Source organism: Delphinapterus leucas, chromosome 7 (genome assembly GCF_059928025.1).
Source record: "Delphinapterus leucas isolate spDelLeu-1000000601 "Yukka" chromosome 7, BTC_Dleu_Yukka2, whole genome shotgun sequence".
In the NCBI taxonomy this organism is placed as follows: domain Eukaryota; kingdom Metazoa; phylum Chordata; class Mammalia; order Artiodactyla; family Monodontidae; genus Delphinapterus; species Delphinapterus leucas.
The window spans coordinates 75,735,365-75,761,537 of NC_143135.1; the positions used below are offsets into that span (position 1 = coordinate 75,735,365).

Genomic DNA, 26,173 nt, shown 5'->3' on the forward strand with positions numbered 1-26,173 from the left:
TCCACTTTGAAACCACAAACTGGAGTTTTTAAATTAGAGAAATATATTCTTACTCTGCTGCTTGGAACTGCCAAGTGGCTAAGCATGTTTGCCAGAACTGTGAGGAGAAAACTGCTCAAGAAATTTCTCTAGAAATATGAGAACTATTTGCTTAAATTAGAGCACTAGTTGGTGTCTTATCTGGGGCTGAGGGGTTGACAAAATGATCATGGCAAGTTATGTTATGTCAATCTATGTGTAAATATGAGATGAAAGAATTCTAACTACAACAAACTGACATGTGCAAGTGTTTACTTCTGAAGATTGATTTTCATTTTACTAATGAGATGGGAGGTGACACATGGCCATGTGTTATAAGGATGTACGCAGCAGCCTGCCAATTATGTCAGTGCCTGTGATATCTTTGATCGCGATCTATAAGCATTTCCAGTTCACTTAATGGCATGAAATCTACTTCCTCTCCACAGTCCCAGAAATCATAACAGGGGACATGGAATCAGCCATGGCAGTGGACCTGAACCCCTGGGTGGAATATGAATTCAGAGTGGTGGCCACCAATCCAATTGGGACTGGAGATCCAAGCACCCCATCTCGAATGATCCGCACAAATGAAGCAGGTAAGAATATTGGGGAGTCAGCATTCTATTTGGTATGTCCCTAATCACTTTTAAAGCAAGTTGAATTAACCATTAATGCTTGCTTTAGTATAATTTTTCCTGATTCATTTACCTAGACATCATAAAATATTTTTCTTCAAAATAATTCTTTCATTTTATCTGTTTTCAGAACATTCTTTCCTTGTTTCTACAAGTACAGGTCTAGGTGCTTCAATTTCCTCCCAAACCTTGCCTGCATCAAGTTACCATGAAACTGAAGCAGTTAGTTTCTTCTTCTAATTATATTCATTCAATACAGCAGACCTATAAAATTCAGAATAGATTAGCTCACCCTCTTTTTCACCAGTGATAACAGTTACCTCTAATTATAGGGTACTTCCTTAAACTCTTTATGTTGCCCTTTACCGTCTGAGCTGGTATAAATTACACTTGGTAACGACAAACATAGTCTTAACTTGACCTACTGCCTTCTTGATGTCTATGTGTAAAATAACTGCTTCCTAACTTAGAAAAAAAAACAGTATTCTTCCGGCCTTTAGAATGAAGTATCTCTGATAGAATCTTTCTAAAGACCACACAAGGAAAATTAACAGCTTTATTTAAAAACAAATGTTAAGATAACTTGTCCATCATCTGAAAGAAGCAGAATAAAGAAAAATTGTTAGTAGAGTTTTGATTACTTTGGACAAAGTCTTATTGAGATTTATCTGTATGTCCCTATACAATTGTATATAAAAAGTATTTAGTAAGGCACTAGCTTAGGCAAACACAAATATCAATAATGTTGATAAGAAAGATTAAAACAACAGAGAAATGAAGAGGGGGTCGATTACAGATACGAGAAGGAGAAATACAAATTAATGTCTTTACACTCAATGGTAACATGAATCTCAATAATCATTACAACGTAAGTACACTAAGGATGAGAATTTTGTCTTATTTGTTCACTGTTTTATCTTCAATACCTAGAACAATGTCTGGCACTGGTACTCCATATGTCTTTGTTGAAAGATTAAAAAGGAATATTCCTTTTCTTTCCTTTATATGCTGCTATCCACATCAGGACCCAGGTCAGAGACACATGTGCATAGAAGGTTAAGAATGAACTGTGTATTGTACATTTTGTATCATAGTTATAGAATTGGACCAAAAATGTGATTTGTGACTTCTTAGAAATCGAACAAAGCTTATAATAATTAAAATAAATTATCAAAAGTGTTGGTTCTTTCTCTAAAACACACTCAGTCTGGTTCTTAAAAAGAGAAAGAAAGAAAAGAAAAGAATCCCAAATGATCAACTTATTGCATAAAGTGTGAATAATCATTAAAAAGATGTTCAAATTCTTTTCATATAAAAATTAAGCAACGAAGAAAAGAAAAACTAGTCTAAATATGTTGGAAAAGATTCATTCACAGAAAAATCCAACTTTTCTGCTTTTGTGATTTGCCTATCACAAGTTTTTTTTTTCTGCTACTTTTTCAATAGTGTGAATTTTTAATTGAACATTAATTGCTAGGTTGGATTTCCATGCATTCGTGAAATCAGCCATGCTTTCATTGTGTACAGGTGTTCATTAATTAAGGGCATAACAGGTTAGTTGTTCCTCATTTTATGTACTCACTGTGCAGATATTGAAATGACTGCCAATATTAGTACTTAGGCTCACATATTTTCTAAAAAGCACTGCCTTAATTTGCATATTGTTAATTGTGTTTAAACAAAGGCAAAGATTACTGCCTAATTCAGATGTTCTCTATAAATATTCATTTCAAAATAAATAATCCGTTTGGGGTGAATAATCATTTTAGACTTTCTGTAGTACAAATCTCTTTGTGCTATTAAAAATAACAACAACACTTTCACTTTTCAAGTTAAATCGTATTCAGATAATGCATTTTAAAAGATTTGTCCCTTGTCTATTTCTGAAGCTACTTCAATCATATAGTGCCTGTCTCTCCATTTTATCATGAGTTCTATACACATGACGTACTCTAGTCCATTAAAATCTTATGGAAGAGAAGAGAAATAGCATGAAAAATACATGAAATACTCTTTTTTGAAAGTGAGTTGAGGAAGGCTGTACTGCATACTTTATGCTTCTTGTGCTTTGGTACCACACAGGGCTAAAGCTGCTAATGGTGTTGAACCAAGGGTTGAGTTTTGTGCCTGTTTTGTCAGGCAGCACAGATTAAAAGGGACACTAACATCCTGAGACATCCTCTCAAGTGATGCACTCTGCCTCTGTTAAGTACATGTCCTGTATTTTAAAAGATGATGCTGTTCTAATGGGCCAAGTAATCTTTGAAAACCAATGGAGCTGCCTGGAAGAGAAAAGGTCTCACACTCGGGATATTGAATCAAAAGTTTTATGTCCCTTTAAAATTCTCCTCTTTACTAGGATATTCTAAATCCCAAAGCAGTTTTAGTAAAGCATTTTTACCTTAGATTGTTTCTTGCCCACACACCAAAAACGGTTAATTTTTCTTTGCAATATACTGTAGGGTATATTTTGAATTTTATGGTCATCAAAATACTCTTCATAAGCAATAAATATAAGATAAATTGGTTTAGTCAACTTATTATTTTTAGGATGTCAAAATCGTGATACAAATGCAGATTTCCCCAGCTATCTAAAAGGAAAGCATTCCTAAGAAAACTTGTAAGCCAAAATGGCATAAAGTGAAGAATCAATTTTCATTTTTCACCTTTTTCATAAAAGTGAAAATCTATTCAGATTTTTTTCAGTTTGTGAAAATAGGTACTAATGTAGGTCTTTTGTAAAAAACAAAGTGGTATAAAGCAAACTTTTGAAAAGCAAGGGATACCTGTATATGTTTGCACTTTAATGTATATTTATATTTATTTATTTATAGTTCAATTTTCTTACAAGTTTTAGTGAGTTTGTTAGCTACAGAGAGAGAGAAAGAAATTTGCAAATGTGGAAATGTGTTACTATCTTCAAACCAGTATATAAGTTTGTGTTGAATATTGGGAATGCTTTCTCTACCATTTAAAAAGATGACACTCAAGAGAGAAAAATCACATTTTAGGAAATGAATTTTGAAATAAACACTCTGGTAGAAATGATAAAATATGTAAATATGAATTTAGCAAGAACAATTCTCTCATTTAACTGAACTTTAATATTCTGTGTTACATATTTATAACACTAACTGATGAAAGATAAATGAAAAGGAGAGAAGATACCATTAACTATGTAATCTATAGTTTAGAAAGGTTTGGTCTTCTCTGTTCTATAAAATTTCTATTATTATTAAAGCTCTTGGTTTAAATCTCAATACCTGCAGTTTTTTATTTCAAATTATGATGAACTGATAGAGAGAGATAAAAGAAGGTGCTACCTAATACCTGTAATTAAGAGTTTGAGGTTCAGAGTTATGCAGATCTGGATTAATGTTCCTCTATGCCACTTACTAGCAATAAACATAGGTAAGCTATATGCATTGTTCAAGGCTCAATTTTTTCACTTGTAAAATGGAGATCATATAGCAACCTACTTCCTTGGATTATTGTGTTAAATAAGATAATGAAGGTAAAGAGTTTGGCACATGGTAAGTGCTTAACATTAGCCATTTATTATTATTATTATCATGAATTTAAATGAGTTATTACTTTATTAAATATAAATTTAAATGAAAGTAATTATGCATGTTGCTATTTTCGTATAGAGGAAACATTTTCAGGTTAAATATATGTTTGTCAACATAGTAAGAGCCATTCAGTCTCTTGGCTTGCAGTTGCCTCCAAGACACTGTCCTGTTGAGAAGTCTCCACAGCAGACTGTTTGTCATCCATCCTGGCCCCTCAACCCACCTGAATGATTGGGGAGTCAAGAGAGCCCTTCAGAGTGTGGTGCCCCGTACAGAGCACCATGTTCCCCTCTACATCCCCCTTCTCCACCTCCATGTCTGGGCTCTCCATGCTGCTTTTCTTGTCTAGCCATCCTAATCCATAAGTGGATCATGATATTGTCACAACACGTAGCCATTTTCTTTGGTTCTTATAGATAACACAAAAGGAGCAGAGAAGAAGAAGTGTCAAATGAAAGACTTTGCTTAAACACATTGTTGCATATTCAATAACTTTCTAGTTTCTTAGTGCATTGTAGTCTGTCCTGTCATTCTCTTTGGACTTTGAAATGGAAAATGTCACATATTTTTTGCCACACAAGGAAAAACTTTTCTACATTTAAGAGATTAATGGTCAACCAGATAAATATGACTATCAGGTAAACAATCAGATGAAAATCTTTCCTAGCCTTAGCACTTTCTGTACTATATTATGTTACAGTTAGGTAACTGGTTTACTGAGCAGACTGAAATACATAGAGTTTAAACATAAGAGCTTAATTCTTCTCCCACCATTGTTCTCCAATATGTTCCATCTCATCTCTGGCTTCAGCCTCAACTATATCCAAAGCCCTTTTAGGTACTAGGACAGTTTCATTTTCAGCTATTAAAAAATTCTATACTGGGGAGGAGCTTCAACATGACGGAAGAGTAAGACGTGGAGATCACCTTCCTCTACACAAATACATCAGAAATACATCTACATGTGGAACAGCTCCTACAGAACACCTACTGAATGCTGGCAGAAGACCTCAGACTTCCCAAAAGGCAAGAAATTCCCCATGTACCTGGGTAGGACAAAAGAAAAAAGAAAACACAGGGACAAAAGAATAGGGACAGGACCTGCACCAGTGGGAGGGAGCTGTGAAGGAGGAAAGGTTTCCACACACTAGGAAGCCCCCCCAGGCGGAGACTGCGGGTGGCTGAGGGGGGGAGCTCCGGAGCCAGGGCTGAGAGCGCAGCAACAGGGGGGCGGAGGGCAGAGCGGAGACATTCCCACACAGAGGATCGGTGCCGACCGGCACTCACCAGCCCGAGAAGCTTGTCTGCTCACCCGCCAGGGCGGGCAGGGCTGGGAGCTGAGGCTCAGGCTTCGGTCGGATCGCAGGGAGAGAACTGGGGTTGGCTGCATGAACACAGCCTGAAGGGGTTAGTGCACCATAGCCAGCCGGGAGGGAGTCCGGGAAAAAGTCTGGACCTGCCAAAGAGACAAGAGACTTTTTCTTCCCTCTTTGTTTCCTGGTGCCCGAGAAGAGGGGATTAAGAGCGCCGCTTAAAGGAGCTCCAGAGACGGGCGCGGGCCACGGCTATCAGCGCGGACCCCAGAGACGGGCATGGGATGCTGAGACTGCTGCTGCAGCCACCAAGAAGCCTGTGTGTGAGCACAGGTCACTATCCCCACCTCCCCTCCTGGGAACCTGTGCAGCCCGCCACTGCCAGGGTCCCATGATCCAGGGACAACTTCCCTGGGAGAACACATACCGCACCTCGGGCTGTAGCAACGTCATACTGGCCTCTGCCACCGCAGGCTTACCCCCATCCATGCCCCTCCCTCTCTCCGGCCTGAGTGAGCCAGAGCCCCCGAATGAGCTGCTACTTTAATCCCGTCCTGTCTGAGCGAAGGACAGAGGTGCCCTCAAGCGACCTACACGCAGAGGCGGGGCCAATTCCAAAGCTGAGCCCCGGGAGCTGTGCGAACAAAGAAGAGAAAGGGAAATCTCTCCCAGCAGCCTCAGGAGCAGCGGATTAAATCTCCACAATCAACTTGATGTACCTGCATCTGTGGAATATCTGAATAGACAACGATTCATCCCAAATTGAGGAGGTGAACTTTGGTGGCAAGATATATACTTTTTTTCCCTTTTTCTCTTTTTGTGAGTGTGTATGTGTATGCTTCTGTGTGTGATTTTCTCTGTATAGCTTTGATTTTACCATTTGTCTTAGGGTTCTGTCTGTCCGTTTTTGGATTTTTTTTCTTTTTTTTTTTTATTTTTCAAACGTTTTTTCTTAATAATTATATTTTTATTTTAATAACTTTATTTTATTTTACTTTATTTTATTTTATTTGATCATCTTTCTTTCTATTTTTTCTCCCTTTTATTCTGAGCCATGTGGAATGTGGAATGAAAGGCTCTTGGTGCTCCAGCCAGGTGTCAGGGCTGTGCCTCTGAGGTGGGTGAGCCAACTTCAGGACACTGGTCCACAACAGACCTCCCAGCTCCATGTAATATCAAACAGCAAAAATCTCCCAGAGATCTCCATCTCAATGCCAAGACCCAGCTTCACTCAACGACCAGCAAGCTACAGTGCAGGACACCCTATGCCAAACAACTAGCAAAACAGGAACACAACCCCATCCATTAGCAGAGAGGCTGCCTAAAATCATAATAAGGCCACAGACACCCCAGAAAACACCACCAGATACAGTCCTGCCAACCAGAAAGACAAGATCCAGCCTCATCCACCAGAACACAGGCACTAGTCCCCTCCACCAGGAGGCCTACACAACACACTGAACCAACCTTAGCCACTGGGGACAGACACCAGAAACAACAGGAGCTACGAACCTGCAGCCTGCGAAAAGGAGACTCCAAACACAGCAAGTTAAGCAAAATGAGAAGACAGAAAAACACACAGCAGATGAAGGAGCAAGATAAAAACCCACCAGACCTAACAAATGAAAAGGAAATAGGCAGTCTACCTAAAATAGAATTCAGAGTAAAGATAGTAAAGATGATCCAAAATCCTGGAAATAGAATAGAGAAAATACAAGAAACGTTTAACAAGGACCTAGAAAAACTAAAGAGCAAACAAACACTGATGAACGACACAATAAATGAAATTAAAAATTCCCTAGAAGGGATCAATAGCAGAATAACTGAGGCAGAAGAACGGATAAGTGACCTGGCAGATAAAATACTGGAAATAGCTACTGCAGAGCAGAATAAAGAAAAAAGAATGAAAAGAACTGAGGGCAGTCTCAGAGACTTCTGGGACAGCATTAAACACACCAACATTCAAATTATAGGGGTCCCAGAAGAAGAAGAGATAAAGAAAGGGACTGAGAAACTATTTGAAGAGATTATAGTTGAAAACTTCCCTAATATGGGAAAGGAAATAGTTAATCAAGCCTAGGAAGCAAAGAGAGTCCCATAGAGGATAAATCCAAGGAGCAATACTCCAAGACACATATTAATCAAACTATCAAAAATTAAATACAAAGAAAAAATATTAAAAGCAGCAAGGGAAAAACATCAAATAACACACAAGGTAATCCTCATAAGGTTAACAGATGATCCTTCAGCAGAAACACTGCAAGCCAGAAGGAAATGGCAGGACATATTTAAAGTGTTGAAGGAGAAAAACCTACAACCAGGATTACTCTACCCAGCAAGGATCTCATTCAGATTTGACGGAGAAATTAAAACCTTTACAGAAAAGCAAAAGCTAAGAGAATACAGCACCACCAAACCAGCTTTACAACAAATGCTAAAGGAACTTCTCTAGGCAGGAAACACAAGACAAGAAAAAGACCTATGATAACAAATCCAAAAGAATTATGAAAACGGGAATAGGAACATACATATCGATAATTACCTTAAATGTAAATGGATTAAATGCTCCAAGCAAAAGACATAAACTAGCTAAATGGATACAAAAACAAGACCCATATATATGCTGCCTACAAGAGACCCACTTCAGACCTAGGGACACATACAGACTGAAAGTGAGGGGATGGAAAAAGATATTCCATGCAAATGGAAATCAAAAGAAAGCTGGAATAACAATTCTCATATCAGACGCAATAGACTTTAAAATAAAGAGTATTACAAGGGACAAAGAAGGACACTACATAATGGTCAAGGGATTGATCCAAGAAGATATAACAATTGTAAATATTTACGCACACAACATAGGAGCACCTCAATACATAAGGCAAATACTAACAGCCATAAAAGGGGAAATCGACAGTAACACATTCATAGTAGGGGACTTTAACACCCCACAGTCACCAATGGACAGATCATCCAAAATGAAAATAAATAAGGAAACACAAGCTTTAAATTATATATTAAATAAAATGGAATTAATTGATATTTATAGGATATTCCATCCAAAAAAAACAGAATACACTTTCTTCTGAAGTGCTCATGACACATTCTCCATGTCAGATCATATCCTGGGTCACAAATCAGCCTTGGTAAATATAAGAAAATGAAAATTGTATCAAGTATCTTTTCTGACCACAACGCTATGGGACTAGATGTCAATAAAAGGAAAAAATCTGTAAAAAATACAAACACACAGAGGCTAATCAATACAATACTAAATAACCAAGGGATCACTGAAGAAATCAAAGAGGAAATCAAAAAATACCTAGAAACAAATGACAATGAAAACACTAAGACCCCAAACCTATGGGATGCAACAAAAGCAGTTCTAAGCGGGAAGTTTATAACAATACAATCCTACCTTAAGAAACAAGAAACATCTCAAATAAACAACCTAACCATACACCTAAAGCAATTAGAGAAAGAACAAAAAACCCCCAAAGTTAGCAGAAGGAAAGAAATCATAAAGATCAGATCAGAAATAAATGTAAAAGAAATGAAGGAAGTCATAGCAAAGATCAATAAAGCTAAAAGCTGGTTATTTGAGAAGATAAACAAAATTGATACACCATTAGCCAGACTCATCAAGAAAAAAAGGGAGAAGACTCAAATCAATACAATTAGAAATGAAAAAGGAGAAGAAACAACTGACACTGCAGAAATACAAAAGAGCATGAGAGATTACTACAAGCAACTCTATGCCAATAAAATGGACAACCTGGAAAAAATGGGCAAATTCTTAGAAATGCACAACCTTCTGAGACTGAACCAGGAAGAAATAGAAAATATGAACAGACCAATCAAAAGCACTGAAATTGAAACTGTGATTACAATCTTCCAACAAACAAGAGCTCAAGACCAGATGGCTTCACAGGCGAATTCTATCGAACATTTAGAGAAGAGCTAATATCTATCCTTCTAAAACTCTTCCAAAATATAGCAGAGGGAGGAACACTTCCAAACTCATTCTACGAGGCCACAATCACCCTGATACCAAAACCAGGCAAAGATATCACAAAGAAAGAAAATTACAGGCCAATATCACTGGTGAACATAGATTCAAAAATCCTCAACAAAATACTAGCGAACAGAACCCAACAGCACAATAAATGATCATACGCCATGATCAAGTGGGGTTTATCCCAGGAATGCAAGGATTCTTCAATATATGTAAATCAATCAATATGATACACCGTATTAACAAATTGAAGGAGAAAATCCATATGATCATCTCCATCAACGCAGAGAAAGATTTCGACAAAATTCAACACCCATTTATGATAAAAATCCTGCAGAAAGTAGGCATAGAGAGAACTTTTCTCAACATAATAAAGGCCATATATGACGACAAACCCATAGCCAGCATCATTCTCAATGGTGAAAAACTGAAACCATTTTCTCTAAGATCAGGAACAAGACAAGGTTGCCCACTCTCACCACTCTTATTCAACATAGTTTTGGAAGTTTTAACAACAGCAATCAGAGAAGAAAAAGAAATAAAAGGAATCCAAATTGGAAAAGAAGTAAAGCTGTCACTGTTTGCAGATGACATGATACTATACATAGAGAATCCTAAAGATGCTACCAGGAAACTACTAGAGCTAATCAATGAATTTGGTAAAGTTGCAGGATACAAAATTAGTGCACTGAAATCTCTGGCATTCCTATACACTAATGATGAAAAGTCTGAAAGTGAAATTAAGGAAACACTCCCATTTACCATTGCAACAAAAACAATAAAATATCTAGGAATAAACCTACCTAAGGAGAAAAAAGAGCTGTATGCAGAAATTTATAAGACACTGATGAAAGAAATTAAAGATGATACAAATAGATGGAGAGATATACCATGTTCTTGGATTGGAAGAATCAACACTGTGAAAATGACTCTACTACCCAAAGCAAGCTACAGATTCAATGCAATCCCTATCAAACTACCACTGGCATTTTTCACAGAACTAGGACAAAAAATTTCACAATTTGTGTGGAAACGCACAAGATCCCAAATAGCCAAAATAATCTTGAGAAAGAAAAATGGAGGAGGAGGAATCAGGCTCCCTGACTTCAGACTATACTACAAAACTACAGTAATCAAGACAGTTTGGTACTGGCATAAAAACAGAAGTATAGATCAATGGAACTGGATAGAAAGCCCACAGATAAACCCATGCACCTATGGTCAACTTATATTTGATAAAGGTGGCAAGAATATACACTTGAGAAAAGACAGCCACTTTAATAAGTAGTGCGGGGAAAACTGGACAGGTATATGTAAAAGTATGAAATTAGGACACTCCCTAACACCATACGCAAAAATAAACTCAAAATGGATTAAAGACGTAAGTGTAATGCCAGACACTACCAAACTCTTAGAGGAAAACATAGGCAGAAGACTCTATGATATAAATCACAGCAAGATCCTTTTTGACCCACTTCCTAGAGAAATGGAAATAAAACAAAAATAAACAAATAGGACCTAGTGAAACTTAAAAGCTTTTGCACAGCAAAGGAAACCATAAACAAGACGAAAAGACAACCCTCAGAATGGGAGAAAATATTTGCAAATGAAGCAACTGACAAAGGATTAATCTCCAAAATTTACAAGCAGCTCATGCAGCTCAATATCAAAAAAACAAACAGCCCAATCCAAAAATGGCCAGAAGACCTAATTAGACGCTTCTCCAAAGAATATATACAGCTTGCCAACAAACACATGAAAAGATGCTTAACATCATTAATCATTAGAGAAATGCAAATCAAAAGTACAATGAGATATCATCTCACACCGGTCAGAATGGCCATCCTCAAAAAATCTACGAACCATAAATGCTGGAGAGGGTGTGGGGAAAAGGGAACCCTTTTGCACTGTTGGTGGGAATGCTAATTGATACAGCCACTATGGAGAACAGTATGGAGGTTCCTTAAAAAACTAAAAATAGAACTACGATACGACCCAGCAATCCCACTACTAGGCATATACCCTGAGAAAACCATAATTCAAAAAGAGTCATGTACCAAAATGTTCATTGCAGCTCTATTTACAATAGCCAGGACATGGAAGCAACCTAAGTGTCCATCAACAGATGAATGGATAAAGAAGGTGTGGCAATATATACAATGGAATATTACTCAGCCATAAAAAGAAAGGAAATTGTGTTATTTGTAGTGAGGTTGATGAACCTAGAGTCTGTCATACAGAGTGAAGTAAGTCAGAAAGAGAAAAACAAATACCGTATGCTATCACATATTATGGAATCTAAGGGGAAAAATAAAGAGTCATGAAGAACCTAGGGGCAAGACGGGAATAAAGGCACAGGCCTACTAGAGAATGGACTTGAGGATATGCGGAGGGGGAAGGGTAAGCTGTGACAAAGTAAGAGAGTGGCATGGACATATATTCACTACCAAACGTAAAATAGATAGCTAGTGGGAAGCAGCCACATAGCACAGGGAGATGAGCTCGGTGCTTTGTGATCACCTAGAGGGGTGGGATAAGGAGGGTGGGAGGGAGGGAGATGCAAGAGGAAAGAGATATGGGAACATATGTATATGTATAACTGCTTCACTTTGTTATAAAGCAGAAACTAACACACCACTGTGAAGCAATTATACTCCAATAAAGATGTTTAAAAAATTAAATAAATAAGTAAATAAAATAGAGAAGAGGTTATTCTCAATATTTTCAAACTACCCTATGTATTAGCCATTCAAGTATAACTAGTGGTTTGTGTGTGCTTCTTTTATTTCTTTTTTTCTTTTTAAATACTTAGTGGTCTATTTGGAACTAGGGAGTTATGAAACTGAATATCTATATCTCATGTGTATAGCTCCAGGTAGAGCTGAAATAGTAAGTTCTAATAGGTACATTTTTTTTCCTGCAAAGATTTGTCTTGGAATACAATAGATATGTGTAACCTTTTGATTGTTTATTGACCTCGGTGACAAAAGAGTCTGAAATAAACATCTAGTACCCAAAAAGTAACAACAACAAAATTCTATATTAACTTAATAAACACTTTCATCTCATATCGAGTTCCATGTTTCTGTCCCTCCATCCCAGCACAGCCTTGACTCAAGGGTTACGATTTGTCTTTTCTTTCTTCTTTCTACTTCCTCCCTGACCTTCCAACTGCTCTTCTGGTCACTTCCCAGGTCAGAAAAGAAGAAAATGAAAAATGGCTTCACGTGTTGTAATTTGTTGTTCTCACGTAAATGTTGAGTGCTCCAGGAGATGGCATTTGTCCACATTCTGCTTCTTTCATTCTCGGAGTACATTGGGTTCTTAAGAGACTATCCTATCTCCTAGCAGGCAGCTTCATTGACTGTGATACCAACAGGCTTATTCAAACCTACCTTCCACAGTGTCTGCTTTGCCCATGATAATCATTTCACATTTCTGACCTGCCAAACTCTAGAAATGCCATATGTTCTCAAGAACTATTTTGGTCTCTGCTCTAGTGGCATAGTGCAGGGCTGAGCCATCTTACATAATTCTGAAGCTCAACAGCATCCAGCCAGGATGTGAGAGGTAAGCATCTGTACTCTCCTCATCAGCTGTTTTGCTTCTCTTGTCACTTAGCTTGAGGGGGAAATGATACTCCCACTTTGCTCCTAGAGACAGCTGGGGAGGGAGGGATATGCCACAGCACATCCATCTACTAAGCTGACAGCCTTCTTCCAAAACACTGCTTGAGCTAAAATTTTATATATATGGCTGGAGGGGGGTAATGGGAAAGGGTCATGAAATTGGTTTTCTCTATTTCCTAGTAGTTCTGTGGTTTTGTCTAGCCAACCTCATTTTAGCATCTGAGGTTACATGTGTCTCATCCCAAGTCCAGAAAAGACTCATTAAACTTCCTACTGCAGTTTCTTTCCCTGTACATTACCTTCCTACTTCTGAAAGGATCTTGCTTTGTTCATATTTGTATATTCACAGTTCTTGTCCATGATAATTACTTAGGAAACTTCACTGAGTTCAAAAGTTATGGAAAGAACACAATAAAATACTATTATAAGATGGGGCTGAATTAGTTTTCTCAGGGGCATGTGGGTTGGCCTTGTAAATGGCGTTTAATGGAGCTTTGAAGGCCAGACCAAATGAGACTCAGGCAGAATTATTTATAGGGGGCAATTAAAAAATCTACATACTATTGTCAGGCACTGGTGTGTGCAGAGAAAAGGCATAAAGCTGTGGGGTTTTTAAAGGTCTTTCTAGCCTACGCTTCTAAAAAATATATATGATATAAAAAATGTAAAGTAGTCAACTGAAATAATTGGGAAACTCTAAAAGAAAATACTATTAAATGAACATAACTTTCTTCAACTCAATGAGTAATTTAATTATATTAAATAAAAGAAATTGTTCTTAGTAACATTAAGAGCAGACAAAAATCATAGCAAGAAACAGACCTCTAAGACCAAATCTCAATAATTAGGAAAAAAGAAGATAATAGTATGGCTCATACAGCAGACAGTATTTTAAATCACGAAACCACTTTGGTCCAGGAAAGCCTTTTCTGCAAAATATATTCAAGAAATATATCTTCAGTTTCAGAGACACTTTGCAAACAGAGATGGTAACTTTAACAAATTCCCTTCTAAATGAAACATGGTTAATTGCTAGGCATGCCCCTTTCTGATTAATAGCAAGATGAGGGAAGAGCAGTAGAAGACTTGAGCATGAAAGACAAAAGGGTAATGAGAGGTTATCAACCCAGGAGTAAATGTGAGACACTCAAGTTAGACTTTTCCCATCTTCCTAGTCCCTATAATGCCATATGCCAGTCATAAATCATGAACCATGTTTCAAGCCCTATACTAAGCCCTTGCCTTTCACTATAGCATTTAATTCTCACATCAACCCTCTAAAGCAAGCAGGCTTATCCCCATCTTACAGACGAGAAACAGAATAAGAGAGTTAAAAACTTGTACAAGGTTATCTAATAAGTAAGTGGCAGAGTTGGAATTCTAATCTTAAACCAAAGGTGATGACTCCCAAGTTATCTTCCTCCCACCCCTCCCTTCTTCCTCTTGCCTTTTTCTTTCTCTTCATTTTACCACACGTTCCAACAAATTTTGCTCAAAGATTATTATGCCTATCCTCTGCTTCTACTTCCTTGTGGAATAAAGTTCAGAGAAAATGAGTGAATGGAAACACCTTTTATTGTCTATACATACCTCCTGTGGTCCTGACTATTGCAATTTATGAGAAGGTTCATATATCAGAGAAATCTTGCATTCTCTGAAATATCCTAGCAACGAAAGTTGTAAATCAAAAATGATATATTGCCTAGGTTTTCAAATTAAAGCAAGCTGAGCCAAAACTGAAAGCACAATTTCCATGGTACTGTTGAAACTGTATTATCCAGATTTCCAAAAGAACAGTCTATTTCAAGATCACATGTTTATAGATTCCTACTGAACTTAGTGTTTATCATAGAAGACACCTACATTTTCTTTTTGAAGTAGATAATAACATTAGGTAATAGTTATAAATTACAGTTCCAGGCACTGTGATACATAATTATGAAAACCTTAAAAAGTAGGTACTATTATTATCTCCGTGAGACAACTAAAGGACAAAGTGGTTAAGAGATATTTTCAACCCATCAGCTAGAATGGTAGAACTGAGATTCAAGCCCAGATCTTTCTCAGTCCCAGAAGAATACTTTTACCACTTACACATACCACCTTAGCTACCCTATTGATAGGAATAACAGCATTATCTGAACTCTTTAGGAAACACCACTGGTATTATTTTTTTTTTAATTTTGGAAGCTCTTTAACTCTTTTTATAAAGTGAGCTTAGATGATAATCAGTTAACTGAAATATTTGTATGTTACATACTTCAATTCAGGTAGGAATTTTTTTTTAAATTTCTCTCCTGACTCCCACCTTCACTATATTATCAACCTCCATTCCCTCCTTCCATTCTTTTGCACTTTTCTGCCCAAACCAGTTGCTGGATTTCCTCCTAAATTATGTGACCGCTCCCAGGTCTCTAGTAAAGCTGTATTATTTAATGAGCTATGTAAACATCTACTGTAATAGATTTGGAAATTTTTCAGGGAAAAAAAGAGAGATTGGTAAACGATTTCATCCTGTATTCTTTTGTTTAGTTGAATGCTAATTAAAGCATGTTTTTAGTGTGATTGACTTTGTTCAGACTATTACACTTAGGAAGAGTTCTTTGAGACTCAAGCTTAAATTCATGCACGCTTAAACTAAGGTAGTACACTATATTTTAGTCACTCTGAGCATTTACAACCAAATGTATAAGATAAAAAGGGACAAGAGTCTACATTTCAACATGCCAGATAAGGCACTAAAACAGCAAGACATTTATAGATTGTTGTAAAAGTATTAATCACGTTATTCCTTCATGGAAGACTAATGTTCAAAAGAAATTCTGATGAATAAGAGTTTAACTCATTAACCATGCATGTGAACTTGATTCTCTAAGCTAATAAGCTCATGGCATTGATCAGTAGCCAACGGAGGGAGAAAAGCATCTAGCTGCTTAATTCTAAATCAGATTTTCAATAATTATATTGAAAATAAATTTGGGTTTAGGTAAATATGTATTTCTCTGAACTCAATGAAAGCATTTATTACATGTTTGATTATATTAATTTTATTCTTCTAACAAGAATTATAGAACTTTTACAATAGAAGAGCTCTGAACAATTAAGTGAAACCTCTACATATCATGAATATGTTGTTTTAAAAATAAAAGGATATAATTAAAATCAGTGTTGACTGCAGAGATAATAACTGTGAGCCACCAACTTGAAAAGGAAACCAATGAGCATGGGTTCCACTGATCATCTGCATGTAATTAGGAAATTTAAGCCAATTAGAATTAGAGTACCCAATTCAAACATTGTGATCCTGACAGCAAAGCACAATGCCTGAGTTGCATCTATTAAAGACTTAGGTTTTCTTTTTTGTTTGTTTGTTTGTTTTTCCAGTTTTATTGAGATATAATTGACATATAGTACTGTATTAGTTTAAGGTGAACAACATAATGAGTTGATATATTTATATACTGCAAAATGATTACCACAAGTTTAGTTAACATCCATCACCTCACACAAGTACATTTTCTTCCTTGTGATGAGAACTTTTAACATCTTCTCTCTTAGCAACGTTCAAATATACGAAAACAGTATTGTTATCTATAGTCACCATGTTGTATATTATATCCCTAGAACTTATTTATCTTATATCTGGAAATTCATACCTTTTGACCACATTTCCCCATTTCCCCCACCCTTCATTCCCATCTCTGGCAATCACCAATCTGTTCTCTGTTCCTACAAGTTCCATATTTTTAGATTTCACATATAAGTCAGATCATAAAGTATTTGTCTTTCCCTGTCCAGCTTATTTCACTTAGTATAAGGATGCTGATGTCCATCCATGTTGTCTCAAATGGCAGGGTTCCCTTCTTTGTATGGCTGAATAGTATTCCATTGTATAATACACCACATTTTCTTTATTCATTGACCCATGGACATTTAGGTTATTTCCATGTCTTTAAAGCCTTAAGTTTTCTGTTAGTATTTCCTATTATATCTAGTAAGCCTTTCTTAAAAAAGAACAGTTGGTGCTTATACACATATACTATTAAAACTCAATGAACTATAGTGCCTCTTTTGTGTCATTTATTATACATTAAAATTGGATGATCTTTATTTACATTATTTTATTTTCTTTATTTACATTTATTTATTTTATCTTCTTAAAAGGAATTAGTAGCAGTAGGAAGACTTCAAAGGCTAATTTCAAATGATAAAAGAAATTTTACAGAATCTAGGTCATTTATGGATAATTTGATATGGAAGTAACTCACACAGAAACAAATTAAATTTTGCTTTCTTGGTTCCTCAAAGTGGAAATTTTCACCACATTTTTCATTAGTTTCTTTTCAATTTTTTTACTCACAAAGTTAAAACTTTTGAAAACTCTAAATATTCTTTTTAAAAATAAAAACACTATTAGACTATGGAACAATACTACCAAAGCTCCAGAAGAAAGATTTGACCTCAAATCATCACTTGAATTTCATTTTACTCATACTTCTTTAATGAGCTTCAAGAGAGAGATGCTCACAAGATAGCCTATAGCCTACTCTCCAACCCTAAGCTAGAGGTTCCAAGCATCCTCTTTTTAGATGATGTTTGAGGGCTGAATAAAATAGAAAAGGATGCTCAGTGCCTAGTCTTTCCACAAAATCCATGATCATAGGGAGGGTATCTTCAAAGAAAAATATTCAAATTCCTACATTTAGGGTATAAACTAGCAATTCCAATGTAGCAGATGAAGTAGGTGGTTGTGGTAGATATTATTTGTAATATTATTTACCTGTTAATTATTGTCAGTGATGAATGTGAAGCATATGTGTGTGCATAACTTTTTATATTTTACAAACAAATGGTACTAAGAGAAACCATAGTGGCACCATATCAACAAATTAACTTGCTTCTACTATTTATCTGACCATGCACTCATGGTCACAATATTCAGAACTCTGAGATTAGCCACTGAGGGTATATTTGGAAATGTGTAGCCCTACCCTTTTACACATACAGTTAAACCAGTTTTCCTCCTGTGTGCTTTACTCATACCATACACCAGAAAATGAATTTAAAACTACTACTCTATAACAGTGGTTTTGAGACATGGTGTCAAGGCAGACTGATGTGTCATAGATTGTTACACGCAGTGATAACTTATGACTACTAGTAAAAAACTCAAGTTAAATCATCTGCCTGCTCTTCATATAAATTAGGGCATATTCACTGTTATTGCTCTAATACCATCATTCTTCTTAGTTGAATTCCTTTTGATTTCCCGATTGAGAGACAAAGGGGTATCCAATTCCATGTAATTCTGAGGGAATTCATGAGAGTGAACTCCACATATGAATAATCCTTAATGTGTATGTAACTGTGAAAAAAGAAAGATTGGTAACGGCTTCTGTATATATCCTTCTACATGTGCATGAGAAAAACAAGAACTCATGTCCACGGAGAAAAGTGTCAAGGAAATGAAATTTGGACCTGGTGAATAAATATCATCTAGTTCAATGGAGGCAATGATAGTGTTCTCTCCCACCTCCGTGGTCCAAGAAGAATTGTTTTTTTCCTTTCTAGTAGCATATAAATTCTGCATCAGTTTTTCCAGTATATAAAATGCTGTGTTAATATCTACCAGTAATTAACAGCCTTCCACTCTAAGTAGGTAATAAATGGGAGTGAATTTATTGTTTATGAGTATATCAATATTTTTTTAAAAACTATATGCTGGGATATAAAGACAATGCTGAAGTGTAAAATTGCTAATGCAGGCTCATAGCCTAGAAAAAGATTTCTTTTAATAGTTTTCTTCATTTAACAGTTCTTCATTTGAATATATTCCCTTTCAACTACATGTTTTGTGGTTTGGTGCTGTGAAGGGGAAATTTATTCCTTTGACACATTTATTCTTTTAATAGTTTTGCATTTGAAAAAGCTTCACCAGGTATCTATATATTTTGCAGTTTGCAGAGAGGTTCATTCTTGACAGTTTTTTAAAATGTTTATTCATTTAAATAGGTTCTCACTCCATAGAACTGTTGCTAAGATTTCTTTAAACTGGAGCCACCTGGGAGTTCTAGTAAAGCAGTAAGGCTAATGTCAACCTGTGGACTTTCCAGGGGCTCTGCAAGCCCTGAAATCACAGAAGATTCACATCCTCAGGAAGAAGAAAACATGTAGGATGTAATTTAACTAACCATTAGCAGATGTCCTTGACTATAGTGTTAATTATGATTTGGACCTTAGTAACCACAGAGCATTTATACAATTGAACTAGTTTGGGGATGCAGTATGTGGCCATGAAAAATATATATCAAACTCCCCCACATATATTTTAAAGCAAGGTATTTGTCACAAACATTTTGTTTAATATTGAGTAAGACCACTTTGACTTCCAGCCACATTTTGATTTGTTTATTTGGGGATGTTACCCAACCAGAGTAGGGTTATGATGCATTCTTGGTGTAGGGACACTTAAATTGTACATCTATGTATTGTCCTCACTCTTGGCCCATTTTTAACGACAGTTCCAAAGACAACACCCACCAATGTAAGAGGAAGAAGTGGAAGAAGGCACGAGTTAGTCATCGCCTGGGAGGTAAGAAAGCCTACTCAGATGTCAGAACTTGTTGATTCCTTAAAAAAGAAAGTTACACATAGAGTATCTGTATTTGGTATAGAGTAAGTGAGTAACTTCTGTTTAAAGGAGGTTAAGAAACACTTTGAGCATGTGTTACTCACATGAATATTTCCAAAATGAACTTTTCTCATTTTCATACAAAGTCTAAAGTGTGCCGTCCTGTCATATAGGCTGTCTCAGAATACAGTTTGAATGATTAAAACACATTCTCTCACAAATTACTTCAGATGTTTATTTGGCTTAGTTTGATATTTATTTACTTCACAATTGAATAGCACTCTTGACATATATGGAGGCTAAAACCATTGAGGTTTTCCTGGAGTAGTGACTGGGTTAGCTCATTTATCTCATACAACCATCCTATTAGTGGGGATAATTTTCCTTGTTTTACAAAATTATGAAACTGATGCACAGTTTGAGTACTTTCCTGAGAAGCAGTAGATTTGGGGCTTTGAATCCAAAACCCTTATTCTTTTGTGTCCCTCACTGTATGACCTCCAAAATTCCTTCTGTCAAAGGAAAGGAACAGGGGAGAAAGAGTGGGAGAGGTACATTTATTTTCCATAAAGCCACCTTCCTTCTTTAATGTTAACTTTATTATCAAATATAGCTAGGTAGCTAACAGAACAATGCGTTAGAATATGGAGATGGAAATAACTATTGGAGAAAACAACCAATCCCTGACCATCTCTAAGAACAATGATAGAATGTACAGAAACATACAGAAAAACTCCTTTCCCCAGTAAGAAATCTTCCATGAGCACATACCCTGACCTGTTCTTCTGTTCATATGCCTCTTCTTCAATAAAACTTTATGCCTTGTTTTTGATTTCTGCAGAGGTATTAACTTCCCAATACCTGACCTTCACTGAGATCAAACCTCTCTAAACGGAATTGCCTTCCCTGTCAGTTTTATGTCTTAGTCAGCTGGGGCTGCTACAACAAAAATACTGTAGACTGGGTGGCTTATAAACAACAGAAATTTAATTCTTACAGTTCTGGACACTGGAAGTCTAGTTCTGGAAGGCATTGGTGGATTCAGATCTGGCAAGGGCCTGCTTCCTGGTTCATAAGACACAATTTCTCACTATGTCCTCACGTGACAGAGGGGCAAGACAGATCTCTAGATTCTGTATTACAAGGTCAATAATCTGATTCATGAGTACTCCACCCTCATAGCCAAGTCACCTACCAAAAGCCCATCTCCTAGTACCATCACATTGTGTTAGGAATTCATCACATGAATTGTGGGGGAGGAAGGGGTATAAACATTTAGTCTATAGTACTTTGATATAATAGGCTTTGTCTCTTTTCCTCCACTCAATACATAGTTTTTCCTCAAATCAAAATTCAAAATAAGAAAATGTAGCAAAGGTTTATTGTGTGTCTATTTGTCAAACATTGTGCTAGGCAATGTCTGGTAACTGCTCCACTGACTAACTAGTTAATGACAATTACTGTTTTCTTTGGTGTGCAATTGATGCTCATTTAACAAATTTAAATGTAAGCCATGGAGTACAAGTCTCTCGAAAAAATTCTGTATTCTAATTTTTTCATATGTTAGTAAAGCACAAGAGTAATTGAGAAAAAACTAGAAGAAAGGTCTTACATTAATTTCACCGAGATTTTCTGTGCAAAGCCCTCTGCAGAGCATTACCAGTGACAAGATTTTCCCGACCACCAGACCATATGACAGTTTTCCCCAGCATATTACATTCTAGTGTGGAATCCAAGGACCTTTGTTTCATATACATGACTAGTTCGAGCAAATTTGTTTCACTTCAAGAGTTTTCAATACTCCTGATGCTTTTCTTAAATACCAACTGATACCATTTAATTTTTTAATCTTATATCTTTAAAGCCTTTTAAATTTCCGGTGACTGTCAAGCTATTTTTCTATGTTGGCTTCCAATGTAATAGAGAGTTCTATTGAGACTCTCAATAGTCTCTCAAATCAAAAGATTGGAGAGTCTCTATTGCTCTAGTTAACCATAATCTTTAAAAATTTAAAGATTGGAAAGAGTGGGGGTTTTGATGAATTATTTTCCTGATATTTAATTGCATTTTTCTTCTTTAGCCAGTATCAGAAGAGTTTCAGAATGGGGAAGGCTTTGGCTATATTGTGGCTTTCCGACCCAATGGAACACGTGGCTGGAAGGAAAAAATGGTGACATCTTCTGAAGCTTCAAAATTCATTTATCGAGATGAAAGTGTCCCTCCTCTTACTCCCTTTGAAGTGAAGGTTGGCGTTTATAACAATAAAGGAGATGGACCTTTCAGTCAAATTGTGGTCATATGTTCAGCTGAAGGAGGTCAGTTTTTTTCATGCTTATTATTTTCATTTAACATTTTAATATTTTATTTTGGTACATGAATGTGACATTATTGTGATATATTAGATAATACAGGTACACCAAAAGCAAAAATAAAACTTACCCATAGTCCTACTACACTTTTTAGATATATTTTTCCAAAATTTTTTCCAAATAATTTTTATTGAAAAAAATTGATCATTCCATATACTTTGCTTTATGTTCTTCACTCCCTGATGATGTATGGCAAATATCTTTCCATGACAATACAATATTAGTAACGCCTGTAGAATATCCTCTGGATGGATGGACATTTAACCATTCTTCTCTGTTTCACAATTTAGATCATTTTCTATTTTAACCTTATTCTAATTTAAATTTAGAAATTTAGATAACTTCTATTTTAATTGAAAAATTTAACTTATGTGAAATAAATTTAAATAAAGACTCCAATAACTATTTATTACTAACCTCATACACAAAACAGCCGACTGATAAGTATCAGACAGGATTTTTTGTTTGAAGCTTTTCACACATGGTATTATTAAATCCTCACAACAATCTTGTCTAATAGGCTTTATTACCCCCATTGTAGAGAAAGAGAAATTGAAGTCCAGAAAAGTTAAGGAACTTGTTAAAAAAAAGTTAAATAGTTTCTAATTGAGAATTAAACCCAGCCCTTTCAATCAGTAAATCCTTGATTTGTCTATAGCAAGCTGCCTTCATATGTATAACCTCATTTAATTCTCAGTATAAATCTACTAGGTAGGCAGGACCTAGGCAGGAAACCCATTTTACAGATCAGTAAACTGTAAATCTGTGACTTATTCATGGTTACAGTCAACAGGTGGTAGTGCTAGAGGGCAAACTCAGTTTCCTACATCAAAATCCTTGATTCTTTCAAATTTTAATACAAAAATGTATTTTCTGAGTGAGAGAAAGCTTGATAGAGCTAACTCCCTAAAGTTAGCTTTTCTGCACAGTCCTTCTTCAATTCAAGTGCAAAATTTCAATTGGCTCTGCAAGTAAGTAAAATGCCTTACAGGCCGTAAACCTGACAGAAGACTGAGCTAATGTTACACCAAAGGCAGCACACATTTGACCTTCCAAATAATTATTGTTTTCTCATAAACTGACCCTTTTACTTCCTTTGTGCCTACATGTGTGACTTGAATAGCTTAAGAGAATTACCAATCTTTTTGGTATGGAGAATTCATGGTGGGGGAAATAAGTAAGGTTGTTTGAATACTGAAGCACAAAGGTAGTGTCTAATTTACGTAAGATGTAGTTTTTCAGCACTAGCTGCCTTGTATTTTATGACATAGAGCCAAATTTTGAAGCAGAAGTAGAAAGTTTTTCCTAGTATAAGAATGAACAGGAAAGTGAAGAATCAAGTAATAATAAGGAACCATAGGTGTTCTGATGAGATATTCATGCACTTAGCATCTCAAGTTTCTGATGTTTTTTTCAGATAGTATAGCCAGTCTCCACATTACTTATATTAACTCTTACAATAAAATATGAGGTAGGAATCTCAAGCTGCAATGTATTTTGCAGGAAACTGAGACTCAGAGAGGCTAAGTAACATGCTCAAATCAACCCAGTAAATAACAAAAGTTATAAGTAACTGTAGTAAGTGACAGGGCTGGAATTTCAACACAGGTCTGTATGACTCCAAAGCTAATGCTTTTAATCACTACCCTATGCCTTCTCATCACGAGTGTCTTTAACAATAATGTTTCATTATTGTATTATATTAGTGTATATAATAATAATATTTTACATCATTTGTTACTCTGATATCTGTTTTGAAGTACGTCTTATTCAGGAAGTGCATATTCTTGTGGTTTTAATTTATTTAACCTAACTATAAAGTGCATGGTCCCAAATGTCACATGAGATGAATTGGACAGGTGTGTACATGCTTCGTATGGTAACACCAGTGTTGCCTTTAAGAAATCCAGATTTGTATGTTCCTTGTCAACCTTTGCTTTAAAATTAAATTATAGCAGCCACCATGGGTTATTTATACTGTGTTTTCTTAAATTTGAAATGGCTTGCTTTTAGAGATTTCTCTTTCCAGCTAGATAGGAAATATGCATATTTTCTTTCAAAGACACCGAGGTTGTTGCTGTAACATATTTCACAGTAACACTTCATTTACTTTGGTGGACTGAAATATGAAAGATACCAGGCAAATTAAATCCGAATAGAGGGAGGAGCTTCAAGATGGCGGAGAAGTGAGACGTGGAGATTGCCTTCTTCTCCACAAATGCATCAGAAATACATCTACATGTGGAACAACTCCTACAGAACACCTACTGAACACTGGCAGAAGACCTCAGACCTCCCAAAGGCAAGAAACTCCCACGTAACTGGGTAGGGAAATAGAAAAAAGAAAAAAAACAAAGACAAAAGAATAGGGATTGGACCTTCACCTCTGGGAGGGAGCTGTGAAAGAGGAAAAGTTTCCACACAATAGGAAGCATCTTCACTGCAGAGATGGCGGGGGTGGTGGGGGGAATCTGCAGAGCCACACAGGAGAGCACAGCAATAGCGATGCAGAGGGCAAAGCAGATAGATTCCCACATAGAGGATCAGTGTCGACTGGCACTCACCAGCCCAAGAGACTTCTCTGCTCACCAGCTGGCCGGGTCAGGTGAGGGCAGGGCGCTGAGGCTTGGGCTTCAGAGGTCAGATCCCAGGGAGAGGACTGGGGTTGGCTGCATGAACACAGCCTGAAGGGGGCTAATGTGCCACAGCTAGCCAGGAAGGAGTCCGGAAAAAAGTCTGGACCTGCCTAAGAGGCAACAAGACCATTGTTTCGGGGTGCACAAGCAGAGGGGATTCAGAGCACCACCTGCCTAAATGAGCTCCAGAGACGGGCACAAGACGCGGCTATCAGCACGGACGCCAGAGACGGGCATGAAACACTAAGGCTGCTGCTGCAGCCGCCAAGAAGCCTGTGTGCAAGCACAGGTCACTATACACACCTCTCCTCCTGGGAGCCAGTGCAGCCTGCTACTGCCAGGGTCCCATGATCCAGGGACAACTTCCCCTGGAGAACACACAGTGCACCTCACGCTGTTGCAACGTCATGCCACCCTCTGCCGCCACAGCCCCTCCCCGCATTCCATACCCCTCCCTCCCCCAGCCTGAGTGAGCCAGAGCCCCCTAATCAGCTGCAACTTTAACCGTGTCCTGTCTGAGCGAAGAAGAGATGCCCTCAGGTGACCTACATGCAGAGGCAGGACCAAATCCAAAGCTGAATCCCAGGAGCTGTGCGAACAAAGAAGAGAAAGGGAAATCTCTCCCAGAAGCCTCAGGAGCAGCAGATTAAATCTCCACAATCAACTTGATGTACCCTGCATCTCTGGAATACTTGAATAAACAATTATCTCAAAATTGAAGTGGTGGACGTTGGGAACAACTATGTAACCATTCAGACAGTGTATGTCTTTTGTTTGCAGTATTCAATCCATTTACTTTTAAGGTAGTTATCAGGCCTGTGCCTCTGAAGTGGGAAAGATGAGTGAAAAACATTGGTCCACCAGTGAGCTCCAGGCTCCACATAATATCAAACACCCAATGATCTCCCAGAGATCTCTATCTCAACACTAAGACCCAGCTCCACTCACCAACTAGCAAGTTACAGTCCTGGACACCCTATGCCAAACAACAAGCAAGACAGGAACACAACCCCACCCATTAGCAGAGAGGCAGCCTAAAATCATAATAAGATCACAGACAACCCAAAACACACCAGCAGATGCAGTCCTGCCCACCAGAAAGACAAGATCCAGCCTCATCCTCCAGAACACAGGCACTAGGCCCCTCCCCCATGGGAGCCTGCACAACCCACTGAACCAACCTTAGCCACTGGGGACAGACATCAAAAACAACGGAAACTATGAACCTGCAGCCTGCAAAAAGGAGATCACAAACACAGTAAGTTAAGCAAAATGAGAAGACAGAGAAACACACAGCAAATGAAGGAGCAAGGTAAAAACCCAACAGACCAACCAAATGAAGAGGACATAGA

At 37.1% G+C, this 26,173-nt stretch overlaps 1 protein-coding gene across 1 annotated transcript in view; it reads left to right on the forward strand.

Moving 5' to 3' along the window:
- Window positions 1-490: 490 nt before the first annotated feature.
- Window positions 491-26,173, forward strand: part of CNTN5 (contactin 5) — a 71,551-nt gene continuing 45,868 nt past the window's right edge. The window contains exons 1-3 of the mRNA XM_030760521.2: window positions 491-617; window positions 19,707-19,777; window positions 21,897-22,131. Coding sequence (XP_030616381.2) covers window positions 491-617; window positions 19,707-19,777; window positions 21,897-22,131 — 433 coding nt within the window. The remainder of the gene's footprint in view (window positions 618-19,706; window positions 19,778-21,896; window positions 22,132-26,173) is intronic.